We start from the raw sequence: 23,971 nt of genomic DNA, 5'->3' as shown, positions 1-23,971 counted from the left end.
GTAACTTACCTCTTCACCACCCTATCTCCATAACACCACACATTTCCCACAGCCAATACCCCTAACCTACACATAGAATCCCTACAGTGCAGAATGATGCCATTCTGCCCATTGAGTCTGTACCCACCCAGTAGCCCCATATATATTACCCACGACCAATCCATCTGACACATCTTTCGGTCTGTGGGAGGAAACCACAGCGCCTGGAGGAATCCCACTCAGACACGGGGATAATGTGCAGACTCCACACAGACAGTGGCCCAAGCCGGGAATCAAACCCAGGTCCCTGGCGCTGTGAGGCAGCAATGCTAACCTTGTTGTGCTGCCCTTGTTTTCTCTGTTAGTGAGTATGTTCACGGCGCTCCTTATTTCGACAATAGGGGTCGACGAAACGGGAACTGGGGAAGAACAGGCGGGCGGTGCATGGAGGATAGATTTGCCGCCAGTCTGCCATTTAAGCGCTCCTCATTTCCAGCCTGAGCCTCCAACATCAGGCCGACTGACGCGGCCAGAGAGCCGGCTTTCCGCGGAGCCACCCGCCCGCGAGCAGGACCAGGAAATCTCGCCCTCCCATTGGTGGAGAGGAGCTTCGCGCCCCCATTGGATAAGAGTCTCGGCCTCCCATTGGCGGAGAGTAGGAGCCTCGCCCTCCTATTGGTGGGGTGTAGGAGCCTCGCCCTCCCATTGGCGGAGTGTGGGAGCCTCGCCCTCCCATTGGTGGAGAGGCGGTGACTCGTTGATTGCTGCCTCGCCTTCCCATTGGTGGAGAGGAAGTTCGCCCTCCCATTGGTGCAGAGGGAGGAACCCCGCAACCCTATTGGCGAATAGGCTGCACGCCCTTCCATTGGCAGACAGTTGGCTCGCCCTCCCATTGGTGCAGAGGAGCCTCGTCCTCCCATTGGTACAGTGTCTCGCCTTCCCATTGGCGAACAGAAGGAGCCTCTCTCTCCCATTGGTGGAGTGTAGGGGCCTCGCCCTCTCATTGGCGGAGAGGAGGGGTGGCCCAGAGTTCCTCGCGCGCCGTGGGACCGGAAACGCGACTGGCGGGGCGGGGCTTGAAGAGAAGTTGGAGAACGTGAGCGAAGGACCGGGGAAGGAAGAGAGATAAAGCCTCCCCTCTGTTCGCTTGAGGAGACTCGGAACCCGGCACTGCCGCGCCAAGCATGGGAGTTCCGGCCTTCTTCCGCTGGCTGAGCCGCAAGTACCCGTCTATCGTGGTGCACTGTGTGGAGGAGAAGGTGCGTGCAGGCTGAGGCCTGGTGCTGTGTGACTAGGCCTGAAGCCAGCCAGCTAGCTCTTGCCCACATTGCTGCTGAGCCTGAGGCCTGGCCGCTCCGAGTGTGCGGAGGAGGATAAATCCGAAACTTGGATTGTCTCTTTTTCTTCCTTCAATAAAGAGCCGCGGGGATCACTGCCACTTCACTGATATTTACTTGTGTTTTTCTTTTTTGGATTGAACCTTCATTTTACAAAGCTGAGATATTGGAACCAATTCGATATTTCTGTATCCTATAATTGAGTTCCGTCTCTCCCCTTCCTTCCGCCCCTTTTCTGGGCCAACTACGTTGAAGTTGATAGTTGAAATGGGCCTGAGTTTATTTGGCAACAGTAACTTTGACAACTTTATTTGGCAAAGAGACAATTTGCTACGCCGTGGTTGACTTGATTTATTATTGCCGCATGTGCTAGCATACAGTGAAAAGTATTGTTTCTGGTAGCCGTAAACAGATGAACTGTACTGTTCATAGAATACACTTCAGTTTATTAATGTTTCTCATATAGGTGGCACAGTGCTTAACATTGCTGCCTCAGTGTCAGGGACCTGAGTTCAATTTCGGCCTCGGGTCACTGTATGGAGTCGGTCATGTTCTCCCTGTGTCTGTGTGCGTTTCCTCTGGGTGCTCTGATTTCTTCCTGCAGTCCAAAGATGTGTGGCCTAGGTTGATTGGCCATGTTAAGTTGACCCTTTAGTATCAGGGGGACCAGCTAAGGTAAATATGTGGGGACTGGGTGGGAATGGTCACCTTCTGCAGTGGAAGGATTCTATCAACACAAATGAAGCCACTGAAAATCCTCTTGTTGCCACACACTCTGCCTGTTCCGGTACACTGAGGGAGAACTTAGCATAACCAATGCACCTAACCAGTGTGAAGTTTGGATTGTGGTAGGAAACCCATGCAGACATGGGGAGAATGTGCAGATGCCACATTCCAGGCCTAAGCTGGGAAATGGACCTTGGTCCCTGGTGCTGTATGGCAGCAAGGCTAGCTACTATGCCACCTATATGTAGGGGAGAAGGAGAGGTGAGAATGCAATGTTACATTCATAGAATGTGGGTAAAGATCAAATTAATGTATGGTAGGTCCATTCAAAAGCCTGATCACCAGGTTAATGTCCAACAAGTTTGTTTGGATTCATTTGATGAAAGAGCAGAACTCCAGAAGCTTGTGATTGGCAGAGAAGATAGATCATCTGTCAATAGATAGTGACAGTCTTGGAAATGGTGGCTGTGTTTAGTCACAGTCTGGAGGAAGGTAGAGAGCTGATATTCAGCCTCTCCAAAACAGCAACACCAGCTTTGTCATCAGATCTTAATGACAGTAGTAGTGCTGCAAGTTCACTGCCTCCCATCTCATTTGTGCTCTTCCTGTTCCTTAGTTCTATTGCTGAGAATCATGGAAAATTTATTCTTATTAAAAGTATATTCAAGTATTCCAGCATCAGGGAAATTGGCATCTGCACAGCAAATAGACAGTAAATTGCAGACGTCAGTAAACTTGGGTGGACTTAACTAGACTTGAACTTTGACCTGATTACTAATGCAGATGAGACCTGATTATGAACAGACGAGAACTTGAGAGAAATCCTTATGGGCAAACAATTGGAGCGGGGAATGCACCGTTCATAAAATGTGGGGGCTCTTTTAAACCTAAACTCTTAATCGCTCTGCATTCATAAAATGCAAGGTAGACCCAAAAGAACTTGCATTTATATAGTACTTTTAACAATCTCAAGGGGCTTTTGAAGTTTTCTTGTACCTCTGCATTGCAGGAAATGTGGCAGAAAGCTACTGTACAACAGTCCCAAAAACATGACCAAATCATCTATTTTAGTGATGTTGATATAAGGAATAAATATTGGACTGGACACCAGGAACTCTCACGTTTTACTTTACCGAAACATAGATCCTGCGCCTTGTGAACATCTGTGTGGGAGATGTACTAACCCGTTTAGAGTTTAAAAGAACGAGATGATCTCTTTTGAAACATAAAATTATTAATGGGCTTAACAAAGTAGATCTTGGGGGACTATTTCCTTTGGTTGGGGCGTCAAGAACTAAAGGTCAGTTTCAAAACAAGGGATGGCCGTTTAGACATTTTTTTCACCCAACAGGGTTGTAAACCTTTGGAGTTCTATACTTCAGAAAACTTGGGATGCTCAGCTATTGAATATATTCAAGTTAGATATCAAATTTTTAGATCCTAAGAAAATCATGGGATATGGGGAGAGCACTTGAAGCTGTAACTGAGGTACAAGATCAGCCACAGCCTTGATATTAGGTTTGAGGAGCTGACTGGCCTGCTGTGTTCCTATTTCGATGGCTCAGAATTTATTTCACTTCGTTAGCCATTCACCCTCTCAGAATAATCTGCCATTAAATTAGATGATGACCGATCTATCTTAAATGCACCAATCTGATCCTCAAGTAGGTTTGCATAACAGAATCTGCCAATTCCAGTTTTGAAATTTTTAACTGATTTAGCTGCAGCAATCCTTTGAAGAAAAATGTTCCAGATTTTCACTGCCCTTATGTGAAAAAATGCTTTGTGGTATCGCTCCTGAATAGTTCAGATTGAATTTTAAAGTTACACTCCCTCATTCTGGATTCCCTCACTATTGGAAATAGTTTCCATCTGTAGTTTCCATTCAGCACACTTCTATCACCCATTGGGCAGCACTGCTGCTTCACAGTGCCAGGGACCTGGGTTCGATTCCCGGCTTGGGTCACTGATTGTGTGGAGCTTTTCCCGTGTCTGCGTAGGTTTCCTTCTGGTGCTCCAATTTCCCCCCACATTTTGAAAGACATGCTGCTCAGGCATTGATCCAAACAGGCGGTGGACTGTGGCGACTAGGGGAATTTCACAGTGCCTTCTTGCAGTGTTAATGTGAGCCTTACTTGTGATTAATAAATAAACTTTAAACTCTTTTTAAACTGATGGGCTCAAGGGAATAGAAGCCTTCTGTACTATTTAATTCTTGTCCTCATAGCTCAGTTCTGTTGGTACCATTTTGGTGAATCACTGCCTCACCCACCTCCCATGCCATCCCCCACCACCAAGACCGCAATATTCTTCCTGAAATTCCACCTGCCAAGCCCAAAGTGGTGTTCAAATACTTGGAGATAGCCTGTCACCTTTTGCTGTGTTATACTTCAGTTGTCTTTTCACCAATGCTGTGCTACCTCATGTTCATATGCCATTGAAATTTAACTTTCAGCAGTTACTTTCTTGTGCTAAATTTTAAGGGATGTCTGAGACGATTCATTGGCAGAACTTTATTTATGCATTGTGCCTTTTTTTTAATGTTCAATCCTGTACAGGCTAAAGAAGTCAATGGAGTTACCGCTCCTGTGGACAGCAGCAAGCCTAATCCAAATGAAGTGGAGTTTGATAATCTGTATTTGGACATGAACGGCATTATTCATCCATGCACACATCCTGAAAACAAGTAATATGCCTTTGAGAATAACTTTACTGTGCCTGTGTTGATTGGGACAAAATTCTGATTCATGTTTTGAATATACCTTGCAGACCAGCTCCCAAGAATGAGGATGAAATGATGGTGGCCATTTTTGAATATATTGATCGATTGTTTAACATTGTTAGACCCAGGCGCCTACTTTATATGGCAATAGATGGAGTTGTAAGTATCTATTTTTCCTGGTTCAAGATACTAATTGCATGAGTTTTCAGGGGTCATATAACAGTGTCTGGAATATTGGTGTGCTTTTTAATTTGTCACGCCAGAATGATCCCTCTCCTGCATGTTTGTTAGCTCACCCAGCCTATTTCAATGAATCTGTGTCTGTTAAGTGCAGATTTATAAATCCCACATGTTGCAGTGTTAATTTATGCAACAATTTCCATGTTGTTCTTTTCCTTCTGCAATGTGTTACAGGCTCTGTTTATACCTAGTGACAGAATTAAGGGGGAGATTGTGGCATAGTGGTATTGTCACTAGATAAGTAATCCAGTGACCAAGGGTACTGTTCTGGGGACCCGAGTTCAAATCCCACCTCGGCAGGTAGTGAAATTTGAATTCAATTTAAAAAAAAGGACTTAAAAGTCTGCTGATGACCATGAAACCATTGTCAATTGCTGCAAAAACCCATCAGGTTTACTAATGTCCTTTAGGAAAGGAAATCTGCCATCTTTACCTGCTCTGACCTACATGTGATTCCAGATCCACATGGTTGGCTCTTAAATGTCCTTGGGGATGGGCAATAAATGCTGGCTGACTAGCCAGCGATGCCCGCATCCCGTGGACGAATAACCAAAAAAATCAAACTTGGAATTGAGATAGGCTTGCATTTGAGAACAAAGCTTTAGCATGATAAATTGCTATTTGTTAACTACTGCAATGGATGTTTTGTGTGTTGTGTTGACTACTTTTAATGTGTAATATTTTTATACACGTTAAAAATTAGTAAATGAGTGATTAGTGTTTGAAAGGATTATTGTAGCATATCAACCCAATGCTTATTTAATACCTTTTACTTTTATCAAGAATCTATCTTCCTGTTGCAAGAAATATATCAAAATCTCTTGTAGAACTGGTAGTAAATATATTTTTAGAGGCTGCAAAAATATAGTTATTAAGTTGTGCGGTGGAAGTGATTGAGGCAGAATTTTAAATTGTGCAAGCGCTCGTTTCTTACTCCAGTGAAATGCTTATTGCTTCGAATTCCAGCAGCTTAATTGCCCTGTAAACTAAAATGTGTAATTAAGTAATTTAACAGAAGTATTGTAGATTTGCACCTTCTGTTAAATTACAGATCAGTATACTTGTATGGAAAATGACCAACTGAATTTCAGGTTTTGGTTTAGAACAGCACACCAATATCAAATAGGGGTACAAAACAAGAGAACGTTTGATTCATGTATTTTAGTGGACCATGTACCACTATGGCTATGTATCAATTGCAAGAAAAACTAATAAATATCAAACTCACATTTTCACAAGCTTTAACTGGTGTTGTAGCTTTTGAGAACTTGAATTTATCAATTAATTAAATTTTTAAATGCGAATATTCCCTGGGCTTCATGTTCAGTCATAATAAAAAAAAACTCTGATGCTATAAATTTGAGAAATTTGGAGTACCAATTTGACTGCACAGTAAACTCCTGAGCCTCAGTTTTACTTTGTATGTTAGTAATCTCCCATCACAGGCATTGATAGTAGAGGTTTGTGTTTGTTGGGGTATAGGTGTTTACTGGTGTGTTGTTGAATGCTTTTAGCACACAGTATCAAAAGAAAATATTTTTACTGTTACTTTTTTTGATAGCTGTATTCCGTTTTGAGCTGTTGACTACGCCTGGAAATTAAATTTATAATATACATTAAATAATCTGCAGAGGAGAGTTTAAGCGATTATGGTTTATTTTTAAAATCATTAATATTCTTAATGTCCAAAAAATGCAGGTAAAGCTAATTCAGAACAACAGTCTGAATATTGCACAAAAGAGAGACATGCTGCCAAAGCATTTCGCCCAGATTTTTAAAAAATCACAATTTATGCTACAGGAGATAAGAGAGCTGGTTGTTTGACAAGTTGAATTTGGCCAAAACTTTGTCCTGGGGAAATCAGTGGGGAGCTACAGATAACGGCGCGCACGCACACACACGCACACACACACACACACACACACACACACACACATTCCCCCCCCCCCGCCCAGAGGAGAATTAATCCCTGCGTATAAATGAATATTGTTTCCACCAAGCCTAAATTTGCCATGTTCTGAGCTCAGCTAATTATCTTATTGGCATTTATTACTACATTTAGGACTTTCAGCAAGTGCTGTCCAATTGCAGAAGCATGTCCAACAGATATGTTACTTGCATCTTGCAGGAACAGGCTTGCTGCGTACACTCTACTCTGCCTATTACGAACAACTGGTACAATGCCAGTATTGGGCCGTGTTCTCAGTGATTGACTGAATCAAACAGCGTACTGCTTGGATCATCATAAGCAGAGTACTGACTGCACTCAACCAGCCGGCACTTGCAATGCCCGAAACAACGTATCTACTGTTAGACGCGATGCTGCATTTGTGCAGCACGCGTGGAACAATCCCGAATGTGCCAGTAGTTAATGCTAACAACCATTTAAGTTGGTCAGTTGGCGCTCCTAATTTAGCTCATTTATGATGGTGAGAAGCAACTTTTGTTTGTGCACAGTTCCCTGCAAACAAAAGGAGTATGTTTGAGCCTTTTGCTGTCTTTCGATAACTGGGAGTTTGGGCACCCTATGGTTCCCCATATTCTCCAATGGAACACTTAATGAATTGGAGTCTACTTGCCAACCAGTCACCATTCTTTTCACCTGTCATATTAGTTGTAATTACTTAAAATTTGGCATTCCTGCATCTTTCCTGATGAGTAAAAGACAAAACGCTTCGTCAACGTGCCTCTCTCTTCAGCAATATTCAAGTTGTTTGCTACCAATTGACTATTACCATAAATATTCTAATACTCCTCCACTGCTGCATAGTGAGAGTGGTAAGGTTGAAGTGAGGTTAATTCATGTGCATATAAGTGACCTGTATGCTGGTTATTCCAGGCTCCTCGTGCCAAAATGAACCAGCAACGATCTAGACGGTTTCGTGCATCCAAAGAAGGAGTGGAGTTAATTGAGGAGAAGAAACAAATGAGAGAAGAAGTGCTTTCCAAAGGTACAGCATTTTTGTGTCATGGCATTCATTTTTCTTCCTTTTTTTCCTGATTCTTCACATTGGAAGCAACAGTTGATCAGCCTGCAAACCTGGTAACTTGCTTGACGAACATCCAATTGAACATAAAATATTATAAACTAAGTTTAATGAGTTCAGTTGCATTTAAAGGAATGAACCACAGGCTGTCTTTGATCAGTTTCTACACTTATTCTCCACTCTAAGTGAAACCGACATTCCTGTTCTGCAGGTGGATATCTGCCTCCTGAAGAAGCAAAAGAGCGGTTTGACAGTAACTGCATTACTCCAGTAAGTGTTAATGATTTCTGAATGGACATGCAAAATTCCACTTTATGTTGTGTTTCATACGTTTGCATGATTTCAGTATTGAGTTGTTCCTTTTGATTTATTCAAGGGAACAGAATTTATGGATAACCTAGCACGGTGTCTTAGGTACTATGTTGCTGATCGGCTAAACAGTGACCCCGGATGGAAGAACTTAACTGTAAGTCTTGACTCATTTTAAAATTTTAATACCATTACAGGGAAACCCATTTGTTTTGTCATGCTGGTCATATTTTGTGATATTCCTGTAGCATTTTGCATTGTTGTACTTGGGTGTCACCGGCTGGGCAGCATTTACTGACCATCCCTAGTTGCCCAAGGGCCCTTGAGAGCCAACCACATTGTTGTGGGTCTAGAGTCACATGTAGGTCAGACCAGTTAAGGATGGCAGATTTCCTTCTCTAAAGGACATTAGTGAACCAGAGAACAACAGGGAAGGTCGGTGATATGGGGAGTAGCAAGAGTGAATGTTGTCATTTGTGCTGACCTTTCTATAACCCATAACCGTCGCAGCTAGTGCTCTTTGTAAAATCAGGGGTAACCTGTTAGTTTCCAGTGGCTTAAAGGATCTTTTGAGTATTGATAGCTAAAATTCAGGTCTGCTTTTGGTCACATTATCCTTGATGTTAAACATGTATCAATTAAAGTTTAAATGTAGGGTGCGTGATTAATATATTTGGAGATAATACAAAAATTGATAGGAAGAATGTTTTGGACTGCAGGTAAATATCAATGGATTGGCCAGGTGGGCAGACAAGTGGCAAATGGAATTTGATTCAGAGAATTAAGGTGAGGTGATGCAATTTGGCCGAGGAAACAAGGAACAGAATATGGAAAGGGTGGGGCCCTGAGACGTGTACAGGAACAGAGTCTTCAGCATGGACTCCCCGCATACCCCTGAAGATAGCTGCAAGGATAGATAACGTATTTAAGAAGGCCTGTAGGGTATTTTACAGAGGAATGAAATATAAGAACAGGAGATTGTGCTACAACTTTAGAAAGCACTAGTTGGACTACAGTGAGAGTGCACTTGTGGTCACCATATTACAAGAAAGACGTGATTGCACTCGAGAGGGCACAGGAGAGATTTATAAGGATATTTCCAGGAATGATGAATAGGCTGGGATTGTTTTCTTTGGAAGAGTCGGTGGGGGGAAATGGGATTTAATTAGGGTGTATAAAATTCAACTGACAATGTTGATTGAATAGAAAGGACTTATTTCCATTACCAGAGCAGTCAGTAACCAGAGGGTGTAAATTTAAAGTAATTGGTAGAAGTATTAGGGAGTTTCAGATCAGTTGGTACTGTGGTTTTTATTATAACTCATCTTATTCCACTTTGAGGCTCTAGCTCCCCACCTCAATCAAGGGATCTCAACCTTGTGCTCCCAGCACCCAAGTTAACCATCCTGCACACTGCCCAAATCAAATACCCGAAATATACCAGAACAATTTATTTTCTGAAGCAGCATGTTTTTAGAACAACAATTCTCCAATAGCAAGTGATTGCTAATGAAACCAGTTTCACATTTTAGTCGGAGTATTGTTCTCATTAGGCTAACTAGATTGCACAGTTGCCACATCCAACCTAAAAGTTATGACCCTGAATCAGAATCATGATTCCAGCAGCTAATCACATTTATACTGTCCCTTTACTGACCTACACATTTTTATACAATTAGAATTATTTTAAAGTTGGCTGGTACTTACGTTTGAGACCCAGTTGCTTTTTTTGAAAATAATGGCACCAGGAGGTTTTGTTTTTTTTTTGCAGACATAATTTGTAAGTTTCAAACATACTTAAAACCATTTTTGCAGCTATTTGTTTGGCCTGTGTGGTGTCAGAATGAAAACTGTGCCACAGGATAGATATTATATCACAAAGGAATAGCAGATAAATAATTCGCATCTGCGAAGTAAAAAAAAACCTTGTGTGCATTGGTAATCTTTATCTAGTCATCAATATGGAAATTAGTTTCTATCAAGGCGTCATAATTAAATTTCTTTTTCAAAATCTGCCAGGTTATATTGTCAGATGCAAGTGTTCCTGGTGAGGGTGAACACAAGATCATGGATTACATAAGACGGCAACGAGGTGCGTGTACTATATTTTGGGGGGACTGGGGGGAGCATTGGCGGCAGTCTTTTATTAAATGTTAATTTTCACTTTGCAGCTCAGCCAAACCACGATCCAAACACTCATCATTGTTTGTGCGGGGCTGATGGTGAGTAGTTATCTTAATTGTCTTCATGCTGTTAACTGTGCAGCTCTAATGAAAAGTAGCTGTCATCATGTATCGTGTTAAGGATCACATTTGTATGTTTGGAATCACAACTGCAATTATGATTGCATGTAAATGCCTACTTTCTGATACTAAACTGGTTTTTTTCCAACAGCTGATCTTATCATGTTGGGGCTGGCAACCCATGAACCAAACTTCACTATAATCAGGGAGGAGTTCAAGCCCAACCAGCCTAGGCCGTGTGCTCTTTGCAATCAGCTTGGCCATGAAATCAAAGAATGCCAGGGTTTGCCAAGAGAAAAACAAGGAGAGGTACAGTTAACAAAAGTCTGTAGCATTGCTGTCAATGTCATTGTCAGTTATATTCACCAGTATGAAAATAACTGGAAGTTAATATCACTACAGAAAATTTAAGTGTGGGATTTCTTTAGTTGAAGATTTGAGCCGTGAGCAGCTCTGCAGTAAGAATTTGAACAGCTTGCCACCTGATGCTTTGCGTGTTGAAGGGTTGTTGGTAAAATCCCTGCCGTGCAGAAGGAGACCATTCAGCCCATCGAGACTGCATAGACAACCATCACCCCCAGCCCCAATTTCCGTAACCCCACATATTTACCCTGCATCTCCCCAACACAGCTCAACAATTGAGCGTGGCCAATCAACCTAACCTGCACATCTTTGGACTGTCGGAGGAAACCCACACAGACAAGGGGAGAATGTGCAAAGTCCATATAGTCACCCGAATCCGTAATTGAACCTGGACCCAGTGCTGGGCCACCCAAAGCTTCCTTTAGAACAAAGGTTTTGTTACTTGTAGTTCTGTTCGTATCTAGAAAATAAGGCAGTGGCAATGGCCTCGATTGTTCTCATCTGCCACAGGTCTCTTAAGACTTAGCCTGGAACTAAGATATTTTATCTTAATCTGAGTTTTGGACTCCGTAAAGAACGGACTTCAATGTTTAACATTAGAACACTCGTGATACACTTTGTGCAATTTGTCTTCTTCCTACACCTCTTCCCAAAATAACCCACTTGTACAACTGCAGAAAAAAGCAATATCTGATACCTTGAAAAGGCTTCATTTTTGAACGTTATCAATTTAAAAACAGCTTCCACGTTACCCGTCTATTCCCCAAAAATAACCCAGTTAAGAGGCACTTGACAAAAAGTTGTTCAGTATATCAGTGTTATTAAGCCTGAATCCCCATATTTTTGAAGCAGAGCACTGTCAACCATTATTCATTGCAGCATGCCAGATTTTACCACTTAAACTACTGCTGCTCTGTAGGTATCAGTTCCTACTCATTGCACTTTGTTTGCTTTTGACCTACAGAAAATGCTGACTCAGTACAAACTCTATTTGTAAATCGAGTGCTATCAAAAATGTTTTGCGCACACGGCACATTAGTACTGTTTTAACTGCTGTAATCTAGTGGCATTTACGAAAAAGAAATGCTGCATTTAGCCTTTTTGTTTGCTACTGTTGTGCTAATGAAAATTGGATAGTTCTATAGTGTTTGTCTTCAGTTAAGTTTCATTTTCCGAAACTCTTAATCCTGCAGCAGTTATAGTTACACTACACTATTGCTGTTTCTCCAAAGGGAGTTATTTTTGTCATTAACTTCCTGCTGCAGTCCACAGAAATACAAATCAACAACAATGCATTTATGTTGTTTTTCACATAACTTTGCTATCGAAGTATCTTGCAATGCTTAGCGTATTTACAAGGAGAGATTAGGACTGATAACCAAAAGCTGAGGCCAAAGAGCTAAACTTAAAGATTCACCTCAAATAAGATGGAGAGGTTGAGGGAGCTGTTTCAAAACTTAGGGCTTCAGCAGCTGAAAGCACAGAAACCACGGTAGAGGGAACAAAAATCTTGAATGTGCAAGAGGGTGTGAATGTGATGATAGCATTTTATTACTATGCAATGGAGGTGTTCCATCGAATACAATCAGAACACAGGAATTAAGAGCAGAATTAGTCCTTGATTGGCAGAGCAGGCTCAATCAGATCATGGCTGATCTCTCCCTGGTCTCAAATCCACCTCCCCACCTATTGCCCATATCCTTTGATCCTTCTTTTATCAGAAATATATCTATCTCCTTGAAACCATTCAACGATTCAGACTCCACTGCACCAAAGGGCAGTGAGTTCCACAAATTCCCCACCCTCAGTGAGTAGTAGTTCCTTCTCATCTCAGTTTTAAATCTACCACTTCTCAACCTATACCTGTGACTTCATAATCTAGATTGACCCACAAGAGGAAACGTTTGGTTACATTTATCAGTCTTTATAAATTTAATCACAGCCAGAAGTAAGGCCTTAGTTTAAAAAAAGTTGGTGAGCACTACTGCCCCAGTGCCAGGGACTGGTTTGATTCCTGGCTTGGGTGACTGTCTGTGTGGAGTCTGCATGTTCTCTCCATGTGCGTTTCCTCTGGGTTTCCTCCCACGGTCCAGAGATATGAATGTTAGGTGGATTGGCCATGCTAAATTGACCCTTAGTGTCAGGGGAACTAATAGGGTAAATGCATGAGGGTTACAGGGATAGGGTCTGGGTGAGATTGTGGTTGGTGCAGACTTGATGGGCCAGATGGTCTCCTCCTGCACTATTGGTTTCTATTTCTGTTTCACAAGATTGGGAATCAAACTAATTTTTTTTCTTCAGTTTGACCAAATGGCAAGTAATCCTCCAATTGGCTCAGAAGTGGAATTCATATTTATCCGATTGGCTGTCTTGCGTGAGGTAGGCTGGTCTTAAAGTATTTATCTCCTGATTTAAAATGGTTGTTCACTGAAAAGTTCAACTAAAGATTTTTTTTTTTGTTGTTGCATCTTAACTAGTACCTGGAAAGAGAATTGACAATGGCAAGTCTGCCCTTCACGTTTGATTTTGAGAGGAGCATTGATGATTGGGTTTTTATGTGCTTTTTTGTTGGAAATGATTTTCTGCCTCATTTGCCATCGCTGGAAATTAGGTATGCCAATGACTTTTCCCTGTTGAGTTTGAAGATATGTTGTCAATATTGCTAATGTTTGTTTGAAGGCTGCATGGCTTTTAATTTGAATTTGGAATTTCATTATTTACTTAAAAATGAAACGAAACAATTGTGGAAGAGCCTTGATCTATTTTGTTCAGATTTTGGGTGGGTTTGTTGTAGGATGTCTGAAGCCCAGGGATTCTAATCGGAGCTCACCATTGCTTAGTGGATTGATTTAATTTGATGTATTATTGTCACGTATTGGTACATAGTGAAAAGTATTGTTTCTTGCGTGCTATACAGACAAAGCATACCGTTCATAGAGAAGGAAAGGAGAGAGTGCAGAGTATCGTGTTACAGTCATAGCTAGGGTGTAGAGAAAGATTAACTTAATGCAAGGTAGGTCCATTCAAAAGTCTGACAGCATCAGGGAAGAAGCTGTTCTTAAGTTGGTTGGTATGTGACATCAGACTTTTGTATCTTTTTCCCAATGGAAGAAGGTGGAAGAGAGAATGCCTGGGGTCCTTAATTATGCTGGCTGCTTTGCCAAGACAATTGAACAGAGTCAGTGAATAGGAGGCCGGTTTGCTGATTGGTTGCTGATCACAGCGGTGAGGAGAGAGAGAGAGACCAGTTCTCAGAAAGGAGGCCAAAGGCTTCACCGGACTGGGAGCAGGACTTTTGCTTCTCTTGTCCCGTAACAGTTGCTTTGAAAAACAAATCTGCTGGAGTTGGCTGCAGTCCACTCCATTTCTCTTCTGGGTTTCAAAGAGCCTTAAGATTTGTTGGGCAGGTGTAAAGTTTAAACATGCTGTCAATCACACTGCAGGAACCTGATTTTAAATAGTCCTGTTAACAAAATGTTCTCTCTTGAAGATATAAAGTCAGTCCCTTTCACCATGTGCAGCTGTACAAATTGCCTTAAAAGCATATTCGCTGGGTTGGGAATATATTTCTGAGCTTATTTTTAACTCAACTGAGGTCCATCTTTGGTGGTGTGGTCAAACAGATGTGGTGGCATGGCTGGATTAAGTTAATAGCGAAGGGTCATGAACAATATTGTTATAACTTGATTTAAGGAAATCCTTCTATTGTGCTGTCAACGGTAAATAATGAAATAATTTCATAGTGATTCATTTATTTTTAATTGTGATGTGTGAAATTTGTGGATAGTACATAAGTCACAAGATTAGACCTTTTTACATAATTAAATTCCATGTGAAGAACTGACAGCTGTTTACATCCCATCCCACTCGGATGTGAAGACCGTGCTGGATGAAATATAAACCGCTGCAAATACCCAAGGCTTTGTTCATCATGGCCGGGGACTTGAATCAGGCCAAGCTCGGGTGTTCTACCACGATACCACCGACCCACCTCTTGTTCCATCAGAAGCGCAAACACCCTAGACAGCTGCTACCCAAATATCAAACATGCCTACCGCTCCATCGCCCGCCCACACTTTGGAAAATCATACCCTATGGCTCTACTCCTGCTCCCGGCTTACGAGCAAGAACTGGAGAATCCATTAAAGAAAGTCATGCAGTGCTGGTCTGAGTCAGATGATCTTCTATGGGACTGTTTAGAGTCAGTAGATTGGTCAGTAATTAAAAACTTGGAGACCAGTCTGAACAAGTATGCTGCTAAGATAACTGACTTCATTAGTAAGTCTGTAGAAGACTGTGTGCCAAAGAAGCAAATCTGCATGTTTCCCAACAGGAAACCATGAATGAACAGGGATATCCACTGCTTGCTGAAGTCCAGGTCTGAGGCGTTCAAGTCAGACGACACTGACCTATGCAAGAAAGCCAGATGCGGTTTAAAGAGTTCCATCAAAGATACCAGAAGACAATACCAGACCAAGCTAGAGTCCCAGGCTAGCCACACGGACTTGCACCGACTATGGCAAAGTCTGCAAGACATAACATGCTATAAGATTGTATGCAAAATCACCAGCACCATAGCACTCCTCCCCAGTGCCAGTTTTGAGCAAGAGGTCAGTGAGAGCTCTCAAGCCAAGAAGCCTCTATGAACCTGTATCCAGTGTCACCATTCCAAATGTCACAGCAGCCTTCTCAAAGGTCAATCCATGGGAAGCGACTGGTCTGGATGGGGGTACCCAAACGAACGCTTAGACCTTGCGCGGACCAGTTGGCAGGGTGTTCATAAACATCAATCTCTCTTTACAACAATCTTCTTCTGCTTCAAGAAGATCATCCCAGTACTAAAGCAAAGCCAGACAGCGTACCTTATTGACTACCATCCAGTGGCTCTGACGTCCATCATTAGGAAGTGCTTTAAAAGGTTAGACATGGCATGAATCATTTCTGACTTCCCAGATTGCCTGGATCCACTACAGTGCACTTACCGCTGCAACAGGTCCATAGCAGATGCCTCCCTGGCCCTCCCACACAACCCTGGAACACCCAGCTAACAAAGACTCCTATTTATCAACTACAACACAGCCTTCGGCACCATTATTTCTGTGAAATGCATCTCGAAACTCTGTGGCTTTGGGGCTCTGCTCCTCCCTCTGTGACTGGATCCTGAACTTCTTAATCCACAGATTGCGATCAGTAAGGTTAGGGAACAATACCAGCTCCACGATCACCCTCGATACCAGTGCCCCACAAGGCTATGTTCTTAGTGTCTTACTATACTCTATACACCTATGACTGCGTGTCCAAATCCCCTCCAACTCGATTTTCAAGTTTGCTGATGACACCACTGTAGTGGGTCAGATCTCAAACAATGATGAGTCAGAGTACAGGAGAGAGAGAATTTGGTGAACTGATGCAGTGTCAGAAATCTCCCTCAATGTCAACAAAACGAAGAAGATAGTCGTCAACTTCAGGAAGCAGGCAGTGGAAGACATGCCTCTTTCTACATCAATGGGGACAAAGTAGAAATGGTCCAGAGTTTGAAGTTTTTAAATGTACAGGTCACTAACAACCTGTCTTGATTCCTCCCCATGCTGACATTATAGTTAAGAAAGCCCACCGATGCCTTTATGGTCTCAAGACTGAGGAAGTTTGTCATTTCCACTACGGCTCTCACCAACTTTTACAGATGTATCATAGAAAGCATTCTTTCTGGTTGTATCACAGGTTGGTATGGCTCCTGCTCTGTCCAAGACTGCTAGAAACTGCAAAGGCTTGTGAATGAAGTCCAGTCTATCTCACAAACCAGCCTCCCACCAGTTGACACTGTTTACAATTCCCGCTGCCTCAGAAGCAACCAGCAAAATTAAGGACCTCACACAACCCAGACATACTCTTTTCCGCCTTCTTCCGTTGGGTAAAAAAGATACAAAAGTCTGAGGAGACATACCAACCGACTCAAGAATAGCTTCTTCCCTGCTGCCATCAGATTTTTGAATGTACCTACCTTGTATTAAGTTGATCTTTCTCTGCACCCTAGCAGTGAGTAGAAAAACGCTGTATTCTGCGCTCTCTCCTTTGTCTATGTATGGTATGCTTTGTCTGTATAGTGCACAAGAAGCAATACTTTTCACTGTAATAATACCTGTGACAGTAAATCAAATCAAAAGAATGGACACTGTATCCACACATTACATACAGTTCAGTATTTTGTGAGCCAGGTTGTCTTACAGATGAATGATTTGACAGTATTGTGCAATGCAAGCTGTTCTACAAAAGTGTTCCATTTGAATTAAATAAATTGTCGATTAAAATATTGATCTTTAGCATTTTGGTCTTGAGGCTGAATTGAATACTACATCTGTTTTACAGGGAGGGTGCAATTGATCGACTGGTTGGGATCTACAAGAATGTCGTGCACAAGACAGGGGTAAGTAAAGTGAATGGTATTGACAGCCTGTGTTTCATTTCATTGCAAAAGTAAAACTTGGAAGATTGCAACTTCTTTATTTCTTTTAGGGTTACCTTACGGAGAATGGTTTTGTCAACTTGGAGCGAGTGCAAATGATTATGGTTGCAGTTGGAGAAGCTGAGGATAACATCTTTAAGAAGAGAAGAGATGATGATGTAGGTTGTCTCTGGTTTTGAAACTTGCAGTATATTTTAAAGAAATATTTAATATTAAATATTTAATTTTAATAGTTGCATCTGCTTATGGTAAAATACAAAGTTGCATATGATCATCTATTTCAGACAAGTTATTCCGGTATTGTCATTTTTGTATAAAATTGCCAAATAAGCATCCATTTTTCAGTAGTTACAATTCAAAAATAAAAGCACGCTTAAAGGCTGTCGATTTGACCATTTAATAAGGGGAGGTTATTTTATTGTTACTTTCACAGTGCAAATTTACTTTCTGTTTAGTTTCATGTTACTAGCCTTTTGGAGTGTAAAAAAGAACTTGTCATGGCTTGAAACTGACTCCGAAGTTTAGTTGTGACTACTATCGCCAAGGAGTCTCTTGCTTTCAGTCCTTGAGTCAGGCTTGTGTTTATGCTATAACTACAATATTGGAATCAATTGTAAAAGTCATAGTGTGAATGAGCCCTTATGGAGTAGTATTTCATGAAGCTACAATAAGTAACTTTTTTAATTGATCTGTTAAACATAACAAACAAGACAACTGGCATCTCTTTCTTTTATAGGTGTCGTTCAGAAAAAGACAAAAGGAAAAAAACAAAAGAATGAAAGTAAGTAGTTTCCTAATTGTGTTTGAGATGAATCTTAATAGTTGTAGGAGTGTCCGGTCATCTCCAGTATCCTGTTTGAAAGTGAGCATTTGAGAGAATAATTTCAAATCAATCTAACTGATGCGAAAATTGCTTTGTTTTTTGATCAAATGAGTGAAAATCCATCACCTTAGCTTCTGAACCATGCAGTTGAGTCTGTAGAATTTTGGCAGATATTTTGTACAGGAGGGGAAATGTGAACAATACTTATTGGAGCCGTACTTGTACTTTATAATGTTGAGTCATTTTCCATTTCTGCCTTTTGTAATGCTGGTATCCAGAACAAGTCTCTCATTTTTGTCAAATGTTGGTATTTGAATTGATCCACAAAAGAGAGTGCACATATCAGAAGGTCATTGCTAAATACACATCTATCGAGCAGGTCTGCTGTCTGTTTCCAAGAAGTTTTGACACCCCTGCTGTTTCAGTTTTCTAAAAGAAAATCATATATTTCTATGGCAGTATAAGAGAAAAACATGGTGACATGTTACATCATGACTTTAGGGGTGGAATTTTGTATGATTCTGCAATTGACTCCATGCAAGATCCCAACATTACTGTTATCTCATAAATCTTTGCTCCAAATATCTTAAAGAAATTTCTAGTGATGTCACTTAATTTATTTGTCCATATTTTAGTATTTGTGTAGGTTTGCTATGTAAATCTGGAACATCTGGAAATTTTCAGCAGATGTAAGTTTTATTTAAGTGGAGGCCCTGGGACAGTTTTGCACCCTGAAAGTTGACTGACCCATATTCAGTCCAGTTGGCTTGCCCATCTACAAACATGAGAGGGGAGCAGGAGCAGACCAGGAACTCCATCAAGCCTGCTTTTCCATTCAAACTGATCATGACTGATTTGTCTCAATTCCACTCTACCTCCTGCACCCCATGATTCCCTGAGAGACTGGTCTTATTTAAGTTTCAATTTTAAATATGCTTAACAATAGAGCATCCATACCCTTTGAGGTGGACAAGTCCAACAATTTCCAACCCTCTAAATATTTCTCTTAATCTCAGTCTTAAATAACTGACCCTTTATTCTAAGATTTTGCCCCCATGTTCTAGATTCTCAAACCAGCAGAAACAATCTGTATATCCTGTGAAGACCTTCAAAATCTGTGTTTCAATTAATTCACCTGTTTTTCTTCTTAACTCAAAGTATAGGCATCTCATTATAGCCAACTGCCTTATCCCAGAAACTAATTTGATGACCCATCGTGGCACAGCCTCCACAGATGTACAAAATAGCTCGAGTGCAGAAGGAAGCCACTGAGCTATCACATCTGCACCAACTCTCCGAATGAGCAGTTAACCTAGCACCATTTCCTTCCCAAGGTGGAAGGGTCATTTACTACGAGGCATAGGTTTAAGGTGTGAGGGGCAAGGTTTAAAAGAGATGAACGAGGCAAGTTTTTTTACACAGAAGGTGGTGGGTACCTGGAACTCACTGCTGGGGGAGGTGGTGGAAGCAGATAAGATAGAGTTTTAAGGGGCGTCTGGACAAATACATGAATACAATGGGAATAGAAGGATATGGTCCCTGGAAGGGTAGGGGGTTTTAGTTAAGTGAGGCAGCGTGGTTGGTGCAGGCTTGGCAGCTTGAAGGGCTTGTTCCTGTGCTGTAATTTTCCACTTGTAGGACTGTTCTAGAGTCTGAGCAGTTTTGAAAAATAATGATGTGCATCCACTAGTTCTGCAGCTACCTCCTTTAGAACCCAAGGCTGCAGGACATCAGGCCCTGGCCACTTGTTGCCATTTAATCCCTTGGGTTTCTCCACATCATTGCTGATATCAATGACCTCAAGTTCCTCGTTCTTGTTAGCCTTTTGATTGCCCTTAATTTTTGATGTCATTTGCCACTGAAGGCAGACCAGATTTGTTCAACTTCTCAGCCATTTCTCCTTTCCCATAATAATTTCTCTTGCTAAGGGATAACATTTACTTTAGCTACTCTCCTCCTTTTTATATTATTGTAAAACTTCTTGCAATTCATTTTCATGCCAGTTTATTCTTATATTCTCTTTTTTCCCTTTTAATCAATATTTTGGTTGCTCTTGCCAGTTTCTAAAACATTCCCGAATCTTGAGCTTACCATCCATTGCAGTATTATTTTAATTGGATTCTGTTAACTTCCCTCTTAAATCACAGATCGATTTTTTTTTTCTGCTTGAGATTTTGTTAATTTAGTGGAATATAGCTTTGTTGAAAACTAGTAATTGTTTCTTTAAATTGCCCACCTTTTATTTATCACCATGCATTTTTAGTTTATTTGCCCAATCAATCTTGGCCAGCTTTCTGCTTATACAGTAAAATCTTTTATTAGCTGGCATGTGTCGGGAATTGGTAGTGCCAGTTAATGGAGAGTTCCAAATACAGCGCAATATTTGTGGCGTGAAATAATATGCAAACACTCAGAAGTAATGAAAAGTATACTTTCTACTTCTGGTCTTCAACAGTACATTTAAACATTACAGCATATGGATATAGGTCACGGATAGCTTCATTATTTTTTCCAGTTGGTAAAGTATTGATTCGTATTGGGGAACCTCAGAAATTCCAGTTTGTAGAGAATTTTTATTGTACATGCGTAATTCCTTTGTTTAAGTTTAATATTTATATTTGGGGCTGGAGTATGTTGCTTTATTATTATACATTCTTTCCACCCCCCTCAACCCTGCAAGGTGGTTTACTACTGGATTTCTAATTAGACCTGCATCATTGCGCAATACTAGGTGTAAAATCGCTTTATTCCTAGTTGTTTCACAGTATATTGTTCCAAGAAACTGTTGTGATGACAACCTTTACCAATTTGATTTGACTTGTCTCTATTAAGACCCTTAATGGTTATTATATAACATAAACTTTTGTGATATATTTGGTGAAACCCTCAGCCATCCATCTTCTGGTTTTTATTGCAGATTTGTTGTGTTTTTTGTTACTGTTTTATCCTGTTGATGTAATTTGGAGTTATGTTCTTTGCTAGCTGCAGCTGTTTAATTTTTTTAACCATTTCTATAACTGTCACCTTTATTCTTTCATCAGACAGAGGCAACCTCTTTTGTTCTTGGTGGAAAACTTGCCCCACAACCTCTGGGTCAACGGGGTGGTAGGCCACAGCCCATGCAGAATGCAAGACAGACAGCTTATGAAATGAGAGTACAGGGCAGAGATCAGCAAAATAAGGTGAGACTGCGTCATGTTTTGGGAGCCATCTGGATGACAACCTGATCTGTGTTCTCAACTGCGTTTTCCTGTCTGCCCCCTTTTAAGATGATAAATTCAATGATGTAGAGGGATCTGGGTGTCCTGGTACATGAATCACTTTTTTTGTGCAGGTGCATCAAGTAACTAGGAAGGCAAATGGAATGTTAGCATTTATGGCATGGGGGATAAAATGTAAAAGTAGGGTAGTTTTGCCACAGCGTCTCATTAAACTGTGGATGGTTAAGCAGTGTGATTTCAGAATTCGTTCATGAGCAATACAGTGAAATGGACTGGACTAACAATCCAAAGTGGGGGAAAAAATGCCCAATCAATGAGAAAAGGAGCAGAGTGGAGGGAGCTTTGCTTTGCATCTTACGGTATAATCACTGACCTTGCAGTACTTGGTGAGGGAGTGACTAAGAGCAGAGAAGCACAATTTCAGATCGTGGATGTTGCTGTGCTTTCCACTGGAAATCGTTATTCAATAATCTGCAACAATCTATAGAGTGAACTTATCTCAACAACCTGATTGAAATTGGAGTCTGATAATTATGGAGCAAATGACATTTTTTGTCAAAATATTCAGACTTTGATTTTGTGAAATTACTAGTGTGTTATATCTAAATTTAATTTGTATTGGATGGGCTACGGGCTCATCTGAACGCCACTTCTTAAAAAATCTCGATGAAACTTGAATGGTAGGTGGGTGGCACAGTGGTTGACACTGCTGACTCTTGATGCCAGAGATCTGGGTTTGATTTCTGGCTTGGATGACTATGTATTTCCTCCGGGTGCTCCAGTTTCCCCCCCTTGGTCCGAAAGGCTTTCTGGTTAGGTGCATTGGCCATGCTAAATTCCCCCTCGGTGTACCTGAGCAGGCATCGGAGTGTGGCGACTAGGCAATTTTCACAGTAACTTCATTGCAGTATTAACATAAGCCTACTTTTGACACACGTAAATTTCGACTTAGATTATGGAAGTTACTGATCTTTCTTGCAGTTTGAGAAACCTGTTTAATTCAATTCATGGTACATTCCATGGGCCTATGAATATCTACATGCTCTGGAGGAAGCATTTGTTTCCTTCCATGGGCACATTCCTGTTCTGTCATCGCACACCTAGTTTGTTAGCTTCCCTTTTCTGACGCAAGGGCTCATGCTTCCAGGAGAAGAGATGAATTTGCAAAGGACAGGTGAGCTTTTGGACAGCTTGGAAGTCTGGTTTTAGATCATAAAAACAACTTTCAAAATTCATTTATCTTACCAAACGGTGAAATGAAACTCTCATCATTAGATTTCTCATTCATTATCCATGAACGTAAATAACTTGAATGAACTTGTGGGTTCCAGGCTAATGGTATGTGGCTCAGCCAAAGTGAAACTTAAGTCTTTAATGGTCGTGTACTATATATTTGACCAAAAGCCTAGTCTGCATCATAAAACTGCTCATCAAAGAGCATTGTGTTCATTTGAGATTAAGTCCTATGATCAGCTTTACCTCTGTTCATTGGGTGGCACCGTGACACTGGTTAGCACTGCTGCCTCACAGCACCCAAGGACCTGGGTTTGATTCCCAGCTTGGGTCCTTGCTGTGTGGAGTTTGCATATTCTCCCCATGTCTGTGTGGGTATCCTCTGGGTGCTCTGGTTTCCTCCCACAGTCCAGAAGGGTGCTGGTTGGGTGCATTGGTCTTGCTAAATTCTCTGTGTACCAGAACAGGCACTGTAATGTGGTGACTAGGTGATTTTCACAGTAACTTCATTGCAGTGTTAATGTATGTTGCCTTGTAACACTAATAAATTTTTTAAAAAAGTTTAAACTCATCCAGCCATGATGAGATGTTTCCCCTTAGTTGCTGAGAGACTTTTTGGACTATTCAGCTCTAGGCTGAGTCCTGAGCAGTTGAGAGCTCTGGAATTGGGAGTACTTGTGTCTTGCTCTAATTCAGCACCAGCAACCAAACATGTACCAGGCTGAATGAGTCCTCCCCTTATGGTAATCTTCTTCCTGGAAATTTTTCCAACTCTATTGCCCCCCTCCTGCAACCCTTAATGAATTCAGAGTGTTGTCAATTTGAAGCTCGGTCACTCAAATAGCCGTGCCCTTCTCACTCAAATTCTCACTTCCGGACAATTGGCTAGTGCTCTCCGCTCCTCCTCCAATTATGATTGCACTTTTTCCTATGCCCTTCAACTGCTTGTGCTTTTCACTTTGGGGTTTGATGATCAGCCTCGTGCTCGTGTTCTGTGCAGTGAGTGGCCTGTTTTTTTAACATGTGTATGTTCCAGATTGCATGGCTATGCCATTGCATGCACAGGCACACCTTGGAGACAATATTGCTGATCAAGAACTGCTGTGTCATTTGTTTTGATCTTTTTATTAATGCTGAAAATTTTGATTTATGACGTGACAGTGAAACAAGCAGGGATATGGTTTAATGATTGAACTTGAAATTAATTCGTGATTTTGGGTGTTGTTTTGGACACTGAATCATTCCAACCCAAGTATATGCAGTGCATCCTAAAAACACATGATGCAAGTAATGGTTTCTGCTTTAGAATATTATTCTGTATTTAA

General features: G+C 41.3%; 1 protein-coding gene across 2 annotated transcripts in view; it reads left to right on the top strand.

Annotated features, from left to right (window-relative positions):
- The first annotated feature begins 1,048 nt into the window (after window positions 1–1,048).
- The window catches only part of xrn2 (5'-3' exoribonuclease 2), a 77,196-nt gene continuing 54,273 nt past the window's right edge, over window positions 1,049–23,971 (top strand). For both annotated transcript variants that reach the window (XM_080200065.1, XM_080200067.1), the window contains exons 1-15: window positions 1,049–1,238; window positions 4,601–4,728; window positions 4,812–4,923; window positions 7,844–7,955; window positions 8,203–8,261; window positions 8,368–8,457; window positions 10,320–10,392; window positions 10,472–10,522; window positions 10,695–10,852; window positions 13,208–13,285; window positions 13,384–13,517; window positions 17,273–17,330; window positions 17,420–17,527; window positions 18,106–18,150; window positions 21,234–21,374. In XM_080200065.1, the coding sequence (XP_080056191.1) occupies window positions 1,164–1,238; window positions 4,601–4,728; window positions 4,812–4,923; window positions 7,844–7,955; window positions 8,203–8,261; window positions 8,368–8,457; window positions 10,320–10,392; window positions 10,472–10,522; window positions 10,695–10,852; window positions 13,208–13,285; window positions 13,384–13,517; window positions 17,273–17,330; window positions 17,420–17,527; window positions 18,106–18,150; window positions 21,234–21,374 (1,422 nt within the window). In that variant the 5' untranslated portion in view covers window positions 1,049–1,163. The remainder of the gene's footprint in view (window positions 1,239–4,600; window positions 4,729–4,811; window positions 4,924–7,843; window positions 7,956–8,202; window positions 8,262–8,367; window positions 8,458–10,319; window positions 10,393–10,471; window positions 10,523–10,694; window positions 10,853–13,207; window positions 13,286–13,383; window positions 13,518–17,272; window positions 17,331–17,419; window positions 17,528–18,105; window positions 18,151–21,233; window positions 21,375–23,971) is intronic.

Source organism: Carcharhinus amblyrhynchos, chromosome 12 (assembly GCF_965287045.1).
Source record: "Carcharhinus amblyrhynchos chromosome 12, sCarAmb.v2.hapA, whole genome shotgun sequence".
Taxonomy (NCBI): Eukaryota; Metazoa; Chordata; class Chondrichthyes; order Carcharhiniformes; family Carcharhinidae; genus Carcharhinus; species Carcharhinus amblyrhynchos.
The sequence above is the reverse complement of the archived record's forward strand: the minus strand, read 5'-3'. Positions and strand labels throughout refer to the sequence as shown.